Source organism: Pleurodeles waltl, chromosome 9 (genome assembly GCF_031143425.1).
Source record: "Pleurodeles waltl isolate 20211129_DDA chromosome 9, aPleWal1.hap1.20221129, whole genome shotgun sequence".
NCBI lineage: Eukaryota > Metazoa > Chordata > Amphibia > Caudata > Salamandridae > Pleurodeles > Pleurodeles waltl.
Window position 1 is genome coordinate 754033164 of NC_090448.1, and position 13910 is coordinate 754047073.

Sequence of the window (13910 nt, forward strand, 5' to 3'; positions counted from 1 at the left end):
GATTCCTCCCTGAAGTGCTTTGCGAGCCCTTTTCGGGTTTCCTCCAGTTCATCATCCACGTCCCATCCCCTGAGCTCGAGTTTGAACAGGCGCTGCAGTCTTCTTTTCCTGTGCAGCAGCTCTGCTTGCATCTTGGAAGAAGCTCTGGAACCTGCCCTTCACCCATTCCCACCTCTAGCCGACGGAGTGAAAGAGGTCCCTCATGTCCTCCACTCTACATACGCGACTCTGAGGTTCGCCACTAACTCTTCGTTTTCCAGCAACGAGCAGTTCAGTTTCCATGATCCGGAGCCAGCGCGGAACTCCCCTGTAGGTTTCCCCTCGAAACTGACTCCTATGTGGTCCGAGAAGTGGACAGCAACATGGAGCTCCGCGCAGGCTTTACCATTGGGGAGGTGAAGAGGAAGTCGATCCGTGAACGCACGGATCCGTCGGGCCTACTCCAGGAGAAATTCCTGGCTTTCAGTCCCATACTCTCGATGACATCCCACAGGGATGCCTCACTTATCTCCACCAACAGCCTGGACGCCACATCCACTCCCGCAGAGTCTGACCCAGTGCGTCCATCCAACTCTACTGCGCAGTTGAAATCACCAACCATCAGGATGGTCCTGGAGGTCACGAGCTGCATCCTGAGCACCCTGAACATCTTGAGCGTTTATTCTTTTCCAGGGGGGCATAGACATTGATGAGCTTAGCGGGCTCACTGGACCACGAGTCATCCATGACCAGCACTTTGCTGTTGACCTGCTCAGCAACCCTGTTGGTGGTGAAATGCCTCCCCTTGATCAGGATGGTGACTCCAGATAATTTGCAGTTGTTTCTTCCGGACCAAAACGATGGCCCATACGTCCACTGCTGTTCAAGCTGGCTGTACGTTTGGGTGTACGGAATCCCGCATTCCTTCAGAAAGCAGATATCATGGTTCTGGGTGGCCAGGAAGGAAAATGTGCCAACACGCCTTACCTGGTCCTTCATGCTCCTAACGTTTAAGGTGAACAATGATATAGCCATTGTCTCAGTGCTAGCTATCAGTGTCTAGGTAAGGGAGAACCACTACTGGGGTTGGGGGCCCTGAGCTGTTCTATTGGGGGTGCTGAGCCACCTGCTGGTCCTCCTTTCTCTTGTTCTCGTTGTCTTCCCGAATCAGTATTTCGGCTATTGCCTCTGGGATTTCTGTCCGCTGCGTCTTTATGATTGGGGCCCCGGTGACATCTATCAGGGCTATCTGTTGGTGTAGCTCCTGGAGCGCTGTTTGTATGGCCAGGTTCTGTTCGCCCAAGGTGCCTCCTCTGTCTTCTATGTCAACCTCATCGGAGTTGATGGTGATGTAGCCATCTTTTGTTCCTCGGCTTGGGAAGTGATGCGCTTCTTCTTGTTGGTGTAGAAGACCTCCTTCCTTTGCTGTTGCCTCTTTCTTCCTGGTCTTTGGAGGTTCTGGTCTTTGGAGGTTTTGGGCCGCTTCCTCATCCCCCTCCATCTCCTCTTCTTGCGGGGTTTCGGGCTGTGACTCTTCTTGTGGCAGTGCTTGTTTCCCGTTTGGTCAGGGCCCGCCTTCTTCCTTCCTTTTCCTCTCTCTCCTTCCTGCACTTGTCCTGCAGCCTCCGGGACTTCACCTGTTTCCAGGCCTCCTCTATCTCCTCCTCGTAGTCCCCGATGCTGTCCACCTTCTTCTTGGGGTGTTTGCCCTTTTTCTTTCCTTTTGCTTTGACTGGGGCTTGAGCTGGGGTTAGATCAGTGTTGAGACACTTGCATCTCATAAAATCGCATAAGGCTCAGCACGTTTCAGTAGGAAGTTAAAGTGAATTTAAAGTTGCTTGCCACATTTTTATTAGGTCTGGCCTTTGAGATAGCTTTGTCTCCTCTATTACTTTACTAAAAAATCCGCCAAAATATATGCATATACAGAAAGGGCTTCATCCTGCTTTTAAACAGTGATTCCAAGTTTTGGCTCCGCTCAGCAAACCACACCACATAGGACAGTGGGTCGACGTCATCCATTGGCTCCCTGGCAGAAAGCCTGTGCACACTGCTCACACCCGTCAAAAATAGCTCTTTTCTCAATTGCAAAATTGGTTCAACGCATCCTTTTTTATTTATTTTTGTATCAACGGTCAATACCAGCTATTCATTTTCCCTGCACTCACTTATATGTTATAAAGTGTTCATGTGACATTGCAATAATTATAGCTGCTAGCGAATTGAGTGCTTAGAGGTGAATTTATTTTTGATAATAATAATGATAATATTAACAATAATAACAATAATCAGCAATGCAAGGTGCAACAGAAGGGCTTTTTGATTTAAAACTGCACTGGTAAAACTGCTGCATGGTGAATGTTTTTTTTACATTTAAATGTTTTCTTGTAAGTATAAAGCAGCCAGGTTTTGATGTCAGCATATTTTCTTTTTTTCCACAGTAGATTTGCTCGCCATTGCAATAGCTTGTCAAGGCCAGCCCTTCTGGCTTTGCCAATGCGTGTAATCCTTTGAGGTCGATAAAATAGATACTATTGCATTCAGTGATGACACTTGTTATTTGCTGCCCTTGGGCATTTCACTGATTCAAATGTAGTTTAATCAGAAATGGTACAGCAAATTTGTGCCACTTGTATGTTCTATAGAACTGTTATTTAATTTGTCTGCATTTATTTCTAATAACATTCCATACAACGCGAAGCCCTGCTTGAGGTCTATGTGTGTTTTATGCAAATAGGTTGAGAAAATCTGGTGATTGATTGATTGTTTTCATGACTAACCTACTGGTTCCAGGTTAAATTTCCAATGAGATAATTCTAGATGATGAGTGTTGGCTGCAGTGAAGCAAAGGACATAGATTCAAATGACAGTCAATGGATTCGTGGGTTATTTCGTGTCCCGTGAATATAATTCAGAGGGGTAGTAGAGTCTTTACTGAGACTATGCATTCGGCATAAGCTTCCCAGATATTGTGGTTGTTGCCGGGTGGGAATGAATTCAGATTACAATGTACATAATATTATATTGGGGGAGGAAGAGGAGGATAGCAAAATATATTGATGAAGGTATCAGATAAAACGCTTTAGAGTTAACATTACTCCTAATTTACATGACACATATTTCCCACTTGAGGGAGTGGGAAATACAGCAGTCTGCTCCTTCAGTTTTTATCCCATGCGAAAGCCGCAATTGGATCGATCCATCCATACATGCAGGCGTGTGCTTCTGAACCTCCAAGCAGCAGAACAAAGAATGAACATTTCAATGGTGACATGCACATGTCCATAGAGTGCTGTTGATTCCAAGTGAGACCATACCAAGAGACCTGCCAGGCTGAATCTGGAGTCCCTAGTCCTGATCATGAACCCCAGGACACACATCTGAAGCGTGTTGCCCCATCCCAGACTCTCAGAATACAGGTTGCTGCCTACTCTGTTCACGTGGGGTTCAGTGACTTTGTGTTGAGTCTTGTGGTGCGTCTTGGGATGGTAGTGGAGTGGTTGTAGGACACCATTGCGTGGTTGACCAGGTGAGATTGCATCTACAGTGGTGGGATAAAGGCAGGCGGAGCATTGAATCTTGCACTTTAACCAACTTCCTAACATCATTTTTTCTCTCTTCCTCCCTCCCTTGCTATCATCTTCTCTCTCCTCATGTAGGAGGTGGACGTGGTGGATATCACCTTAATAAGGGACACAAGGACAGGCCGATATGCGAAGACACCCAAGGTAAGAGCCCCCCGTAACAAACACTGTGGATTAAAACATCTTGTGTCAAAGATGGCAGTAGATACCCCTGTAAAGAGGCATGGGTAGAAGGAAATATCTTCAGTCTAAAATTGGCACTTTTGTTTGTTTGGATGTTTATTGTGTATATGTCAAATATTTTTCTGAGCTGTGGGATGCGTTGAAAACACGGTATCCCTGAGACTCCACAGAATACCTTGTGCAACACAAACATGGAAAACATAAAGTCTGCTATAATACTGAACTTGCACACGCTTTGATCATCACTACAGGACACCATCAGATACAAAGTACGCGGTATTGTTTATTCCGTTACTTGCCTTACAGGATAGTCGATCTAAAGCTTTCCGTAAGTAATGTTGTTCCTTCTGCTCAGCCTGTCACTGAATGATCCCAAGGGAAAAACTAAACTGTAGAACTCACCCACCACACTTTCTGCACAGAAACACGAACAATCCCAGGCATTGACACAGCACCGACCACGTACAGGAGGCGGCATAACAAAGAACCCCACACTCCTCTTCTCACAGAAGGTTGCTTTATAAGTGTGTTTTTTTTGCTTTCCGGGAACGTTTTGTTATGCAGAATTTTTTACTGTGACTTTGCTGGTCTGTTGCTGTGCACAGCTGGTATTTTAATAGGGTTGTATTACTCGCTGGCTACTATGCAGTCTGTAAGTGCCCGACTTCAGCAAACCATACCACTAAAGAGTTGGCATGGTGCCGGAAAAGGAAGAAAGGTGTCATTAATGATTTACCCATCTACAACCGTCCTTTATAACGGCCACCTTCGCACCCTGACGAACTCACAGCAGTTTTGTCTTTGAGGCATTTGGCGCTGTGCGCGCCAAGGCATGCGTCACCCCTGTCGTCAGAATGCTCATGTGTGAGGTCACAGCTCTACCGGGAGTGGGTTCCATTTTAGCCACTTGGGAGCCAGCATTCAGTGCAGGGCTGAGCTGATGTGAAGATGTCTCCTCTGGGTACGGTGCCTATGCACAAGTGCTTGCTGCCACCCGAACATTACCTGGCCCGTGCCCCTGTACAAGAAGCTCCTGGTTATCGACGGGCGTCTCGTGAATCCGCAAGCGACGGCACCTTAGCATATTTCTGTAAGCGTTCTTCCCTTTTAGACACCATATGCTTGTAGGTAGTGTTTTTTCATGGAAGTATATTTGTAGAGCAACTCCGTTTTTCTTAACTGGTTTGCCTAGACGATACTGGGTGTTCTTGAGCTTAGTTGTAGTCGAACAAAACTGCTAATATTTCTACCATGTAACTAGTGTAAATGTTTGGGGTTTATTTGTATTTTTTTGGTTTGCTGTCTGCCTGACCTCAGCGGCACAACCATACAGTGCTTAAATCACCAATATGTTTTTTTTGTTAGCCGTCCTTTCGTCCAATCAGGCTGTGGGCTGCCACTTTGTTTGTGTATAGCGAGTCTTGATGCTCATGGAAATAACATAAAGGTAAGGCCAATCTAGAATCCACCTGCATATGTAATGGGTGCTCGCCCTCGAAAATGGGAGTGCACACTTCAAGAAGTTTGGAATAAAGGTGTCAAGATCGGTGGACGCCCAGCTAAAGGTCAGTAGACAGCCTGATAAAGCAATAGTTGCTGAGACAGAGCTCAGCTAAGGCAGGGAACTCCCATCCAAGAGTGACATGAGTAGAATGTGGTCACTGTCTATATTGGCATATTGAATAAATAAGCCCAATCGGCGGCAAGATAAGCTAAAACAAGCGTAATTGTGCTGAGTGTCCTCATAGCCACTTGTGTATAATGTGCCAGGCAGTCCGAGGGTGTCTGACCATAAAACAAATACACAAGGTATCATCGAGGGAAAACCTCTTTGATTTTTTTAGCACATTCTACGGGCATTACAAGCACGGGGGACACAACTAAGATTCAATCTGCATAAAACCCTTGAATTGAAATAGAGGGCCTTCTATTGAGCTCACCTCTGGATTTTCAAAACAAACTGAGGTAATTGAAGGTTTCTCGGTGTCACTCACTGGTTATTAATACTACTGTTGTCTTGATGTATAAGTTTGATCTGAAAGGAAGCGGTTATCTAAATCTGCAACAGGCAAACAGCTGCACTTCCGACTCCTGCCTGAAGGGGGTAGTAGCAGAGGTGTAAGAAGTGTGACCACACTTCAAGGGAGTATCCTTCAACCACGCATTTATTTCATTTATTTGAGAAATTTATATCAAGGCAACAAGGCATAGGAGTATTAGAGCACTTTACATAAAAGAGGTATTTTGCTTAGCGATTATTAAGGCTCTCAACAAAGTGCCTGCAGTCCTCATCACCAATTTTCTGCCAAGCCAACTGTATTTAAACAATGAAGTGCATCAGGGAATTGTTCAAATTGATACTGACAGTGACCTCTTTAAGAAGCTGCTGTCAATCAAAATAATTAGTAGTGGAATGATTTCTTGTTGCGTGGGCTTTGAGGAAACGTTTAACTGGAAGGGACTTCAAAAGGAAATGGAGGATTGGGGTGGGTTATACTGATAGGAAAGCTGTCATGGGGGGGGGGGGGGGGGCAAGATCCAGGTGAGCCAAGGAGCTGTCTTATAACTGCGCCGTCGAGAGACCAGTCATAGACATCACATATTAGTCACTTAGTAGATGGCATACAAACACGTGGTATGACTGGGCTTAAAAATGTTTTTAAAGTTCAGTTTTTGTTGGCAGTTGTATTTGGCTTTCTGTAAGGCATTGCCTTTTTATATAATAAATTCACTACACGTTTTACATGCCCACTTCGCTCGTGGCACCTCGCTCAGTAGCAAGGAAAACTTTATAGCGACGTACAGGTTTTTTTGTTCCAAGATTTTATAGTTTGAACTGGTGTAGGTCTAGGATTTCAAGCCAGATTTTCTGATCTCACACGGTCTGGAACTAAACCACAAGAGTAAGGCCTTGAGCCCCTAGATTTATAGGAAATGACAATGCTTTGTGCACGACTGTCTTTAAAATGTTAAATAAGTACACTGTGTTCAATAGGTTCATTAAATGTGGCCTACAAAGTACACAAACCACCCTGTAAACCTACCAGGCACTAAATAATACATCTTTGTAGGAAAAAAATTGGCTGAACCCAGCGGTATTCAATCACAAGTGATTCTCTTCAAAATGGATGTATAGCACGCTTGCAGTCTACATAGTATAAACATATTGTTGTTCTACATAGTACAAAGAGGAACTCTTCATTTACATATTGAAATCAGTGGCTTCCTTGACTTGAAACACAAAACTGTTTGTAACAAGCTCCCACCTCAATAGAGGCAATAAGATAAATTAATTACACCTTATAAACGCTGAGAAGGTTGCTCGACAATTGCTCTCAGGCTACATGCAGGCTGTCCTCAGCAGAGTTGGCTGCCGCCTGCTAGACATGTAATCGCTCTTGTTCTGCATTTTATTAAAGTGAAAAGTCAGGCATGGATAAACTGCACTTCTCAGATTTCATTTATGGTCATGCTGCTAAAGCAGCTCTCCCTTTTGCAGGATGGAGTGTGGGGGGGGGGGGGGGGGGGGGAGAGAGAGGACCGTGCTCTGGTTAATCTTTGGCTTGCACTTGAATTGGCCCCCCAGAGCCAGGCCTAGCCCAGACTTTTGGACCTAGCCAGGCTTGAGTTTGACGTTCCAGCACACCAAGAGTAGGTGGGAAGGCCCAGGTATAGAGAGCTATAAGCGCCTTCAGGTCGCTCGTCTCTTTATAACTTGTGTCCCTAGTGCAGGTGTGAGAAAGGAAACACCAAAAGTTCCTACTGCGTGATCACAGCTATCCCTCGGAGCTACCTGTGCCTGACAGCGCATTTCATGTAGATAATGATGGAGTTTGTGGCAGCACCACTCCTACGGAGCATATATATTGGTGAAATTCATCATCACAGGGATAAGAGCACTCTACCTCTCAGTTCAACAAGCATTGGAGAAGCCAACTAGTCTCGCCTTTTGGCTTTCCCAATGCTGACAATTGTCTTTGCCATTGCCATTGCTATTTGCTAATGCTGGATAAAAGAAAAACGATAATTTGATAAATATGTTTTGCTATTTTACACAATTGGTATTTCAACGATGAACCGCTATTGTTGCCTTTCGGCGAGACCTACAAGACCGGTTAACAGCTTAAGAAGAGCAGCTTTGTGCCGCACTTTTTCACTATTGAACCACAGTGCATATAGTCTCAGTTGCACTGCCTGCTTGCACTAGGGAAGCTTTTTGTAGGTTGAGTGCGAAAGCGCTTTTCGACCTGCTGTAGGTATTCTGTGGGCTTTTAACCACGTGCATCTCACGCCATTCACTTTCACTTGTTCGTGTGCTTGCCTCTCAAAAATCCCTTAATGTTATTGTTAAATGCTTTACGTTTGTCCCGCATTGGGGCTGTTTTGTTACTGCCTTGCAGACTGACCCTGCTACATGGATTATTGCACAATTGCGGATAAACTTCAGCGTGAGCGAACTTTTTTTTTTATTTTTTATTTTTTATTTCTCTCCTCCAAGCTCACAGCACGGACAGTCATCTGCGGTATTGAAGCACTGGTCACATTGTTCACACTGTTGCCTAATCAGAGTCATTTCTTTTGGCTCTCCCCTTCGCGCTCCATAGCTTTTACAAAAACACTTGTAATTGATAAATGCTTTACGTAAAAAACATAGAACTCCTCAAAGCGTCTCTCCCGACCCAGCGGAAGAGCTGATACTACAATATTCACTGCACTCAGGAAATTCGCCCCATAATGCTTTGCAGGCCATGATTTGTAAAATAATTTTCAGCTCATAACTCAGCCTGTGGTGGTCCTAGGCCATTCACCACAACACGTTCTTTCTGTCTACATCATCTCTGGGTCGCCACACTACGTTAGTGGGGACCCCAAAATATTACCCCATTCCCATCATTCAGTGTCTTTTTAAGCTCTCTCATGGTTGTAACTTTTGTTTTATCGCAGGGAATAGTTTGTGTTTTAAAGGCCTTGTTTGCAATTTCATTGCACTAGCCCCAAAAATGTGTAAAGTGCTATGCCCTCAAGGGTAAAAGTGTATGGTTACAGTGCATTACTTTCTGACATTTTCTTGTCATGTGGTTATGCCCTCTAGGGGCTGGCTATATGGTTACATGACCATGTTACTTACAAATGCTATTTTTATTGTGGTGGCCTCTCAGGGCTATTCTGAGCATTACAGTCTAGTGCCAAAAGTTTATTTCTGATAAAAGTTTTTGGGGATTTATATGATAATTGTGTATGTTAAGTGCTTTAATTATATGCAGGGCCAGTGGAATTATGTGGCAGGAAAAGACAAAATGAGGCAGGGTTGACCAATTTATGTGTCAAGAACAGTCCAGTAATGAATTTACAACACCACTAGCTCTAACTCAAGCAAGTGCAAGACCTAATGCAAGTGCTTGTTGTTTTTAAAATAATAATAATAATGGAAGAGTCGAGGCTTAAGTGGGAATTCAGTTGCTGTGTATATTTCCTGGTGTGTCATTGCTAGTTTTCTGGCGCCAAGATACCTGTGAGGTGAACATTGCGCTTTATAAATGAGGATTAACAATAATTAATAATTATTGTATTTTCTTAACTTTTGATTCAGTGCGGCATGGTACTTGGCAAATAACACAGCTCATATTACCTGTGGTGTAAAACACATTAATTTTCAGTCCTAACTAACACCAGGTGAATTTCATATTTGTTAACTATTGATTTAGTAAGCTGACAGACAGCAGAATTCCTTTTTGCTTCCTTTCGTAACACAAGGACAATTCTATATTAAAGTACTGCAGCCAAGGACCATAGTTTTTCCTGAACTTTTTGTAACTGTCCTCTTTTTTTCAAAAATTGTTTTATCACCCTACATTGATTGATCTTTTTCAACTAAATTTTTTTTTTTTTTTTTTTTCGAAGTCCCCTCATTCCCCAATGAGTTTAAGAGGCAGAAACACCTTAACTCCTACCTGTAGATTCTGCACGACTGTTTTCTCTAGTGGGCATATCTTCAGTTCCGGGTTAAAATTCAAACCTCCTCAGTCATAATCGTCCTCTCCTCTGTTTTTTCCAGAACTGCAACATACTTAATGTGTATCAAATGTTCACATTTTAAGAGGTTCATTGTTCTTGCACCACCCTTTTTAGACAAGACTCCTCAGTTTGCATCCTCGTCAGCCTAGTTTAAAAGGTACTTCCTTTGGAAACATGCGTGCTTCCTCTACTTCACAAGGGTTTCCAGCTCTTTCACCTCCAGTTGTCAGGTGTGAATGAGGAGAGTGCATTGTATGATCTTGAGATGAATGTGGACTCTCTTTTACAGTTTATATTATGGGCATCTGAAGAGAATTTCAGGGGTGTAACACAGATAGTGTTAATCGTCTGAATCATCTTCAAGATAAGCTGCATCACATACAAGCCCACCAGAACCAGCTCCCGTGACAGAGAAAGGAACCACTTAAAGTAGACAACACCACTGCAGTAGTGAGGACATCGCCAATCAGGGCACAAAAATCTGCTAAAAAAAGAGAGAATATGACAAGTCTTTTCCATTCATGCACCCGGGATCTGAAGCAACATCAGAAAGACCCTAACCCGTCTACAGTCCAGAACAATCCAGAAAGGAACCGAAGAATCACCTCTTAAGAAAACACTGCATCTCAACGCAGTAGGATTTGCCGCCCCTAATCATCTTGCCTTTAAGTAAACAGCCCTGATTCTCAGGGTTCCTCCCATGTTCAACGCTCCTTTGCTCAATAGCTAGGTTATCACTGCAAAGATGCCTCTACATACATAAGTAAAATCAGTTGTGCCTTCATTGCAGATGTTTGCAGAGATTTTTATTTTGAAGACCAAACTCTCCCTTGAAGACCCCATATGACTTCAGCTCACTCAGATTTAGAAGATTAACCATTTTCAGTGTCTCAAGCTGGTCCCACCTCTTGAAATCCTCTTGTTGGTTCCCTTGTGTTTGCATCTATCATACCCACAGTCGGGCTTTGACTGCCAACTTAGGAATGGTTAATAATGGGCCCTGCTATACCGTATACAATTCTTAATGCAAACCGTTGGGCCTTATCTCATAATAAACTCAGCAATTCTTCTTATCTTGCAGAAATTCACGAGTTTTGCAGAAATTGGGCCCAATGCACTAAAACATTTACGGCACTAAATCAATATTTACGTCGAATAGGCTACACTGACGCCTTACAGGTATTGGCCAAAGGATACCTATCCGGGGTAAATGGTTTTACTATTGCATAATTGTAGACCATCTCTGTGTAAAATTGTGCAGTAGTAAACTCCATGCAAGGGAGTGGGAAGTTATAGGTGTTTGCCGTTAGTTTAACAACTACAAACTCGTGACTTGTTGCCATTCATAGACCCCTCCCTGGCCCGTTTCAGCCTGGAAACAGTTGGGGATTTACTCCAGCAAAGGGCTGGGGTAAATGCCTTCCCTTGATGGGAAGGTAAGTGAAACACCTCTGGACTTTATGAGGGTGTGATTAGACTTTGCTGTGCCCTCACATTGGGATGATACACCTGTAAAGCTCCACCTTGCACAGATTTCCAGTTTTACTGTTGCAAATGTTTGTGAGTTTGGAAAGTACTCCTATGTAGGAGTATGTCTAAGGGTGTAAACCTTTCGTGGATTAGGCCCTGGTGTTTGTGTTACTTAAATGAATATTGGATCTGCTTTAATAAAATCGCCCTAGTGATTTCTTTCGTCGTTAGTCGTTGTTGCCTTGTTGTTACAGCAATCATTGTGATTCCTTGTCACTTTAAATACCCGGTGATCTTTAACACTTACCAAGAATTCTGGAACTAGGCGGGAGGGCGGTATAGAGGGGGGGGGGTGAAGGGGCGATCCTGAAATCCTCTGTGCAGCAGTAATCCCTGGTGAATGGTTTCTGCTGTCTCCGAGTCGCACAGCCCGCTGCAGCCAGGCCGCATTTCTTGGCAGATTGGTTCCAGTGCCCACGCTGGTTTACAGTGGTTGCCTTGTTTTCTGTTATTTAAACACCGACGTGCATTTTTTCATTGTGTTCAGGCCTCCCTGTAAAACTTTGAAGTGGTGTGTGTATTTCATTCCCAGTTTTGGCAGCGAAGGAGGTGCTTAAGCGAGTGAAAACATGTAAATTAAAACAGGGGTCGTTTTGTTGTAATGTGTATTGTCCTTGCAGCTAGTGTTTTATGTAACCGAAGAACTAAACTAAAACAATGATTCTGCCCCGGCAAGAAGCTAAGGAGCATTGCGTCACCACCCCACTCCCGCTACCAACCTTGTTTTTTACATTTTGACACGGTGACTGGTCTCACTGTGATGTCACTGTGCAGAAAGCTCTGCTTTTCTAATAAAGGAAAATTGGCGCTATGCGAGGAAGTGACAAACGACCAGCATCGTGTGACTAACTATAACAAGTTACTTCCGTTTTACATTGCACTTACACTGCTGTAGGTGTGGCCAGAATCTAGTTTATAAAACAATAAATACGTCAGTGCAAGGGTACAAGGGCGCGAAAGCTTTCCTTAAGCTCGAACTACTGAACCCTGCGGCTGACGACCACCCAAGCTGCCATTACCAAGCCTTCCTCTTGTTTCTTCCTCATACCTCCTTCCTCCACCCCCCCCCCACACACGTGGCCTCCTTATCCTACCACTGCGGGTTATTTGTCACTGTTTTCCCGTCCTTTACGCCTTTCTGTTTCTAGCACTGAGTCTCGGAGTCTAAGGATGCAGAAGAAGTCCTGGTCCCAAAAAATGAGTGCAGGTGCCGGCAGCCGGTTAACACCGGTTTATATTAAGCACTGCACATTGCCCACCATCTCTGTGGCCCGCTTGAACTGTGACTGCAGGGCACTGATTTGATTTGAATTTTATAAAGGGCACTGATACCAACGTTTCCCTGTCGCAAGGAACCAAGCCAGAGCAAACACAAGCCGAAATACTAAATCAAGTTAACCAACAGGCGCGAACATCACTATTAAAAATCTGGGTGATTAGAGATTAACCTTGAGGCATCCTACCGCTAATACTATGTCTTCTGAGAGAAAATGGTTTAACTTGACTACTTGAACCCTTCCAACTACAACCCTTCCAACAAGAAGAGATTTAAAGAACGTAAGCTCTGCGCCAGCTTCACCTTCCTCTCTGTCGGCTGAGAAAGAAATTGTGGTCGGTCGTACTGAAGGGCGTTAAGATATCCAAAAGGACCTCTGCCATCTAATGACCGTGATGCAAGATTTAGTTTAGAAGGACACAACTGCATGTAGTAGTTTGCAAGGGACCATTACCTCTTCCATCCAAACACCCTTGCTGTCACAGTGTCTTTATTGCCTTTTTACTACACAGTTTTAATGATTTTACCTATTATGGATTGTAACGGCAGTGGAGTGTGGTGCATGAGAGCATACTTTCAGGACTATCCTTGCAAAGAGCAAGCAGAACATACATTACAATGTCTAGGCTGAAGCTATGCATCAGCGACTTAACAGCGGTGCATGGTGGTACTCCAAATGCCTTGTTGTTTTGTGGTCGTTTTGTGTAGCCGCTGAGCATAGAAGGACTCTTGCCTGTGTCCATGCTCAACTACAGGCATTAGGCAGGACTCAGCATATTGTAAATTCTCCAAATGTGCCAGCATAGGATGGACGGATACTTTACGTGTGAGTTTTTGCAGACTTGGCATGCACAGCCACAGAGTCCTAATACTCGGGGACAGATGAGGATGAATATCGTAGTGAAATCAAGAGTTGAAGGAAATTATTTACATAATCACGTGTGACAAACGGTTGAAGGCCACCATTTCAACATCTCCATCCCTAAAGAATCTCTTGTCAAACACCATATCATTTTAGTCTCTCGTCAACAGGTGGAGTTACCGTTGGCTTCCAGTACGCACGGCAATTAACCCTTGGCGTGTTTCTGGTCACCACGGCTGCTTATCCTTTCCTCAGGCTCTCGGGTAGCCAACTCATATCGTTCAGTGCCAGTAGTGGCCTGTGAAAGGAGCGGGAAGTTGTTGCAGCAGCTTCCAACATCATGTCAGTCCCCTGCCTGAAGAAGTTCCTGAAAGGGTGAGTTTGGCAATTACTCCACATGTAATTTTCTGTGACAACATAACCTCAATGAGGGTTTTCAAATGTATGTTAGGCCCACAACACAAGTGGCCTGGAATAGAAT

The 13910-nt window shown here is 44.1% G+C and overlaps 1 protein-coding gene across 1 annotated transcript in view; it reads left to right on the top strand.

Moving 5' to 3' along the window:
* PLCB3 (phospholipase C beta 3) overlaps window positions 1-13910 on the top strand; it is a 550119-nt gene that overhangs the window by 226233 nt on the left and 309976 nt on the right. The window contains exon 3 of the mRNA XM_069207906.1: window positions 3639-3707. Within this exon, the coding sequence (XP_069064007.1) occupies window positions 3639-3707 (69 nt within the window). The remainder of the gene's footprint in view (window positions 1-3638; window positions 3708-13910) is intronic.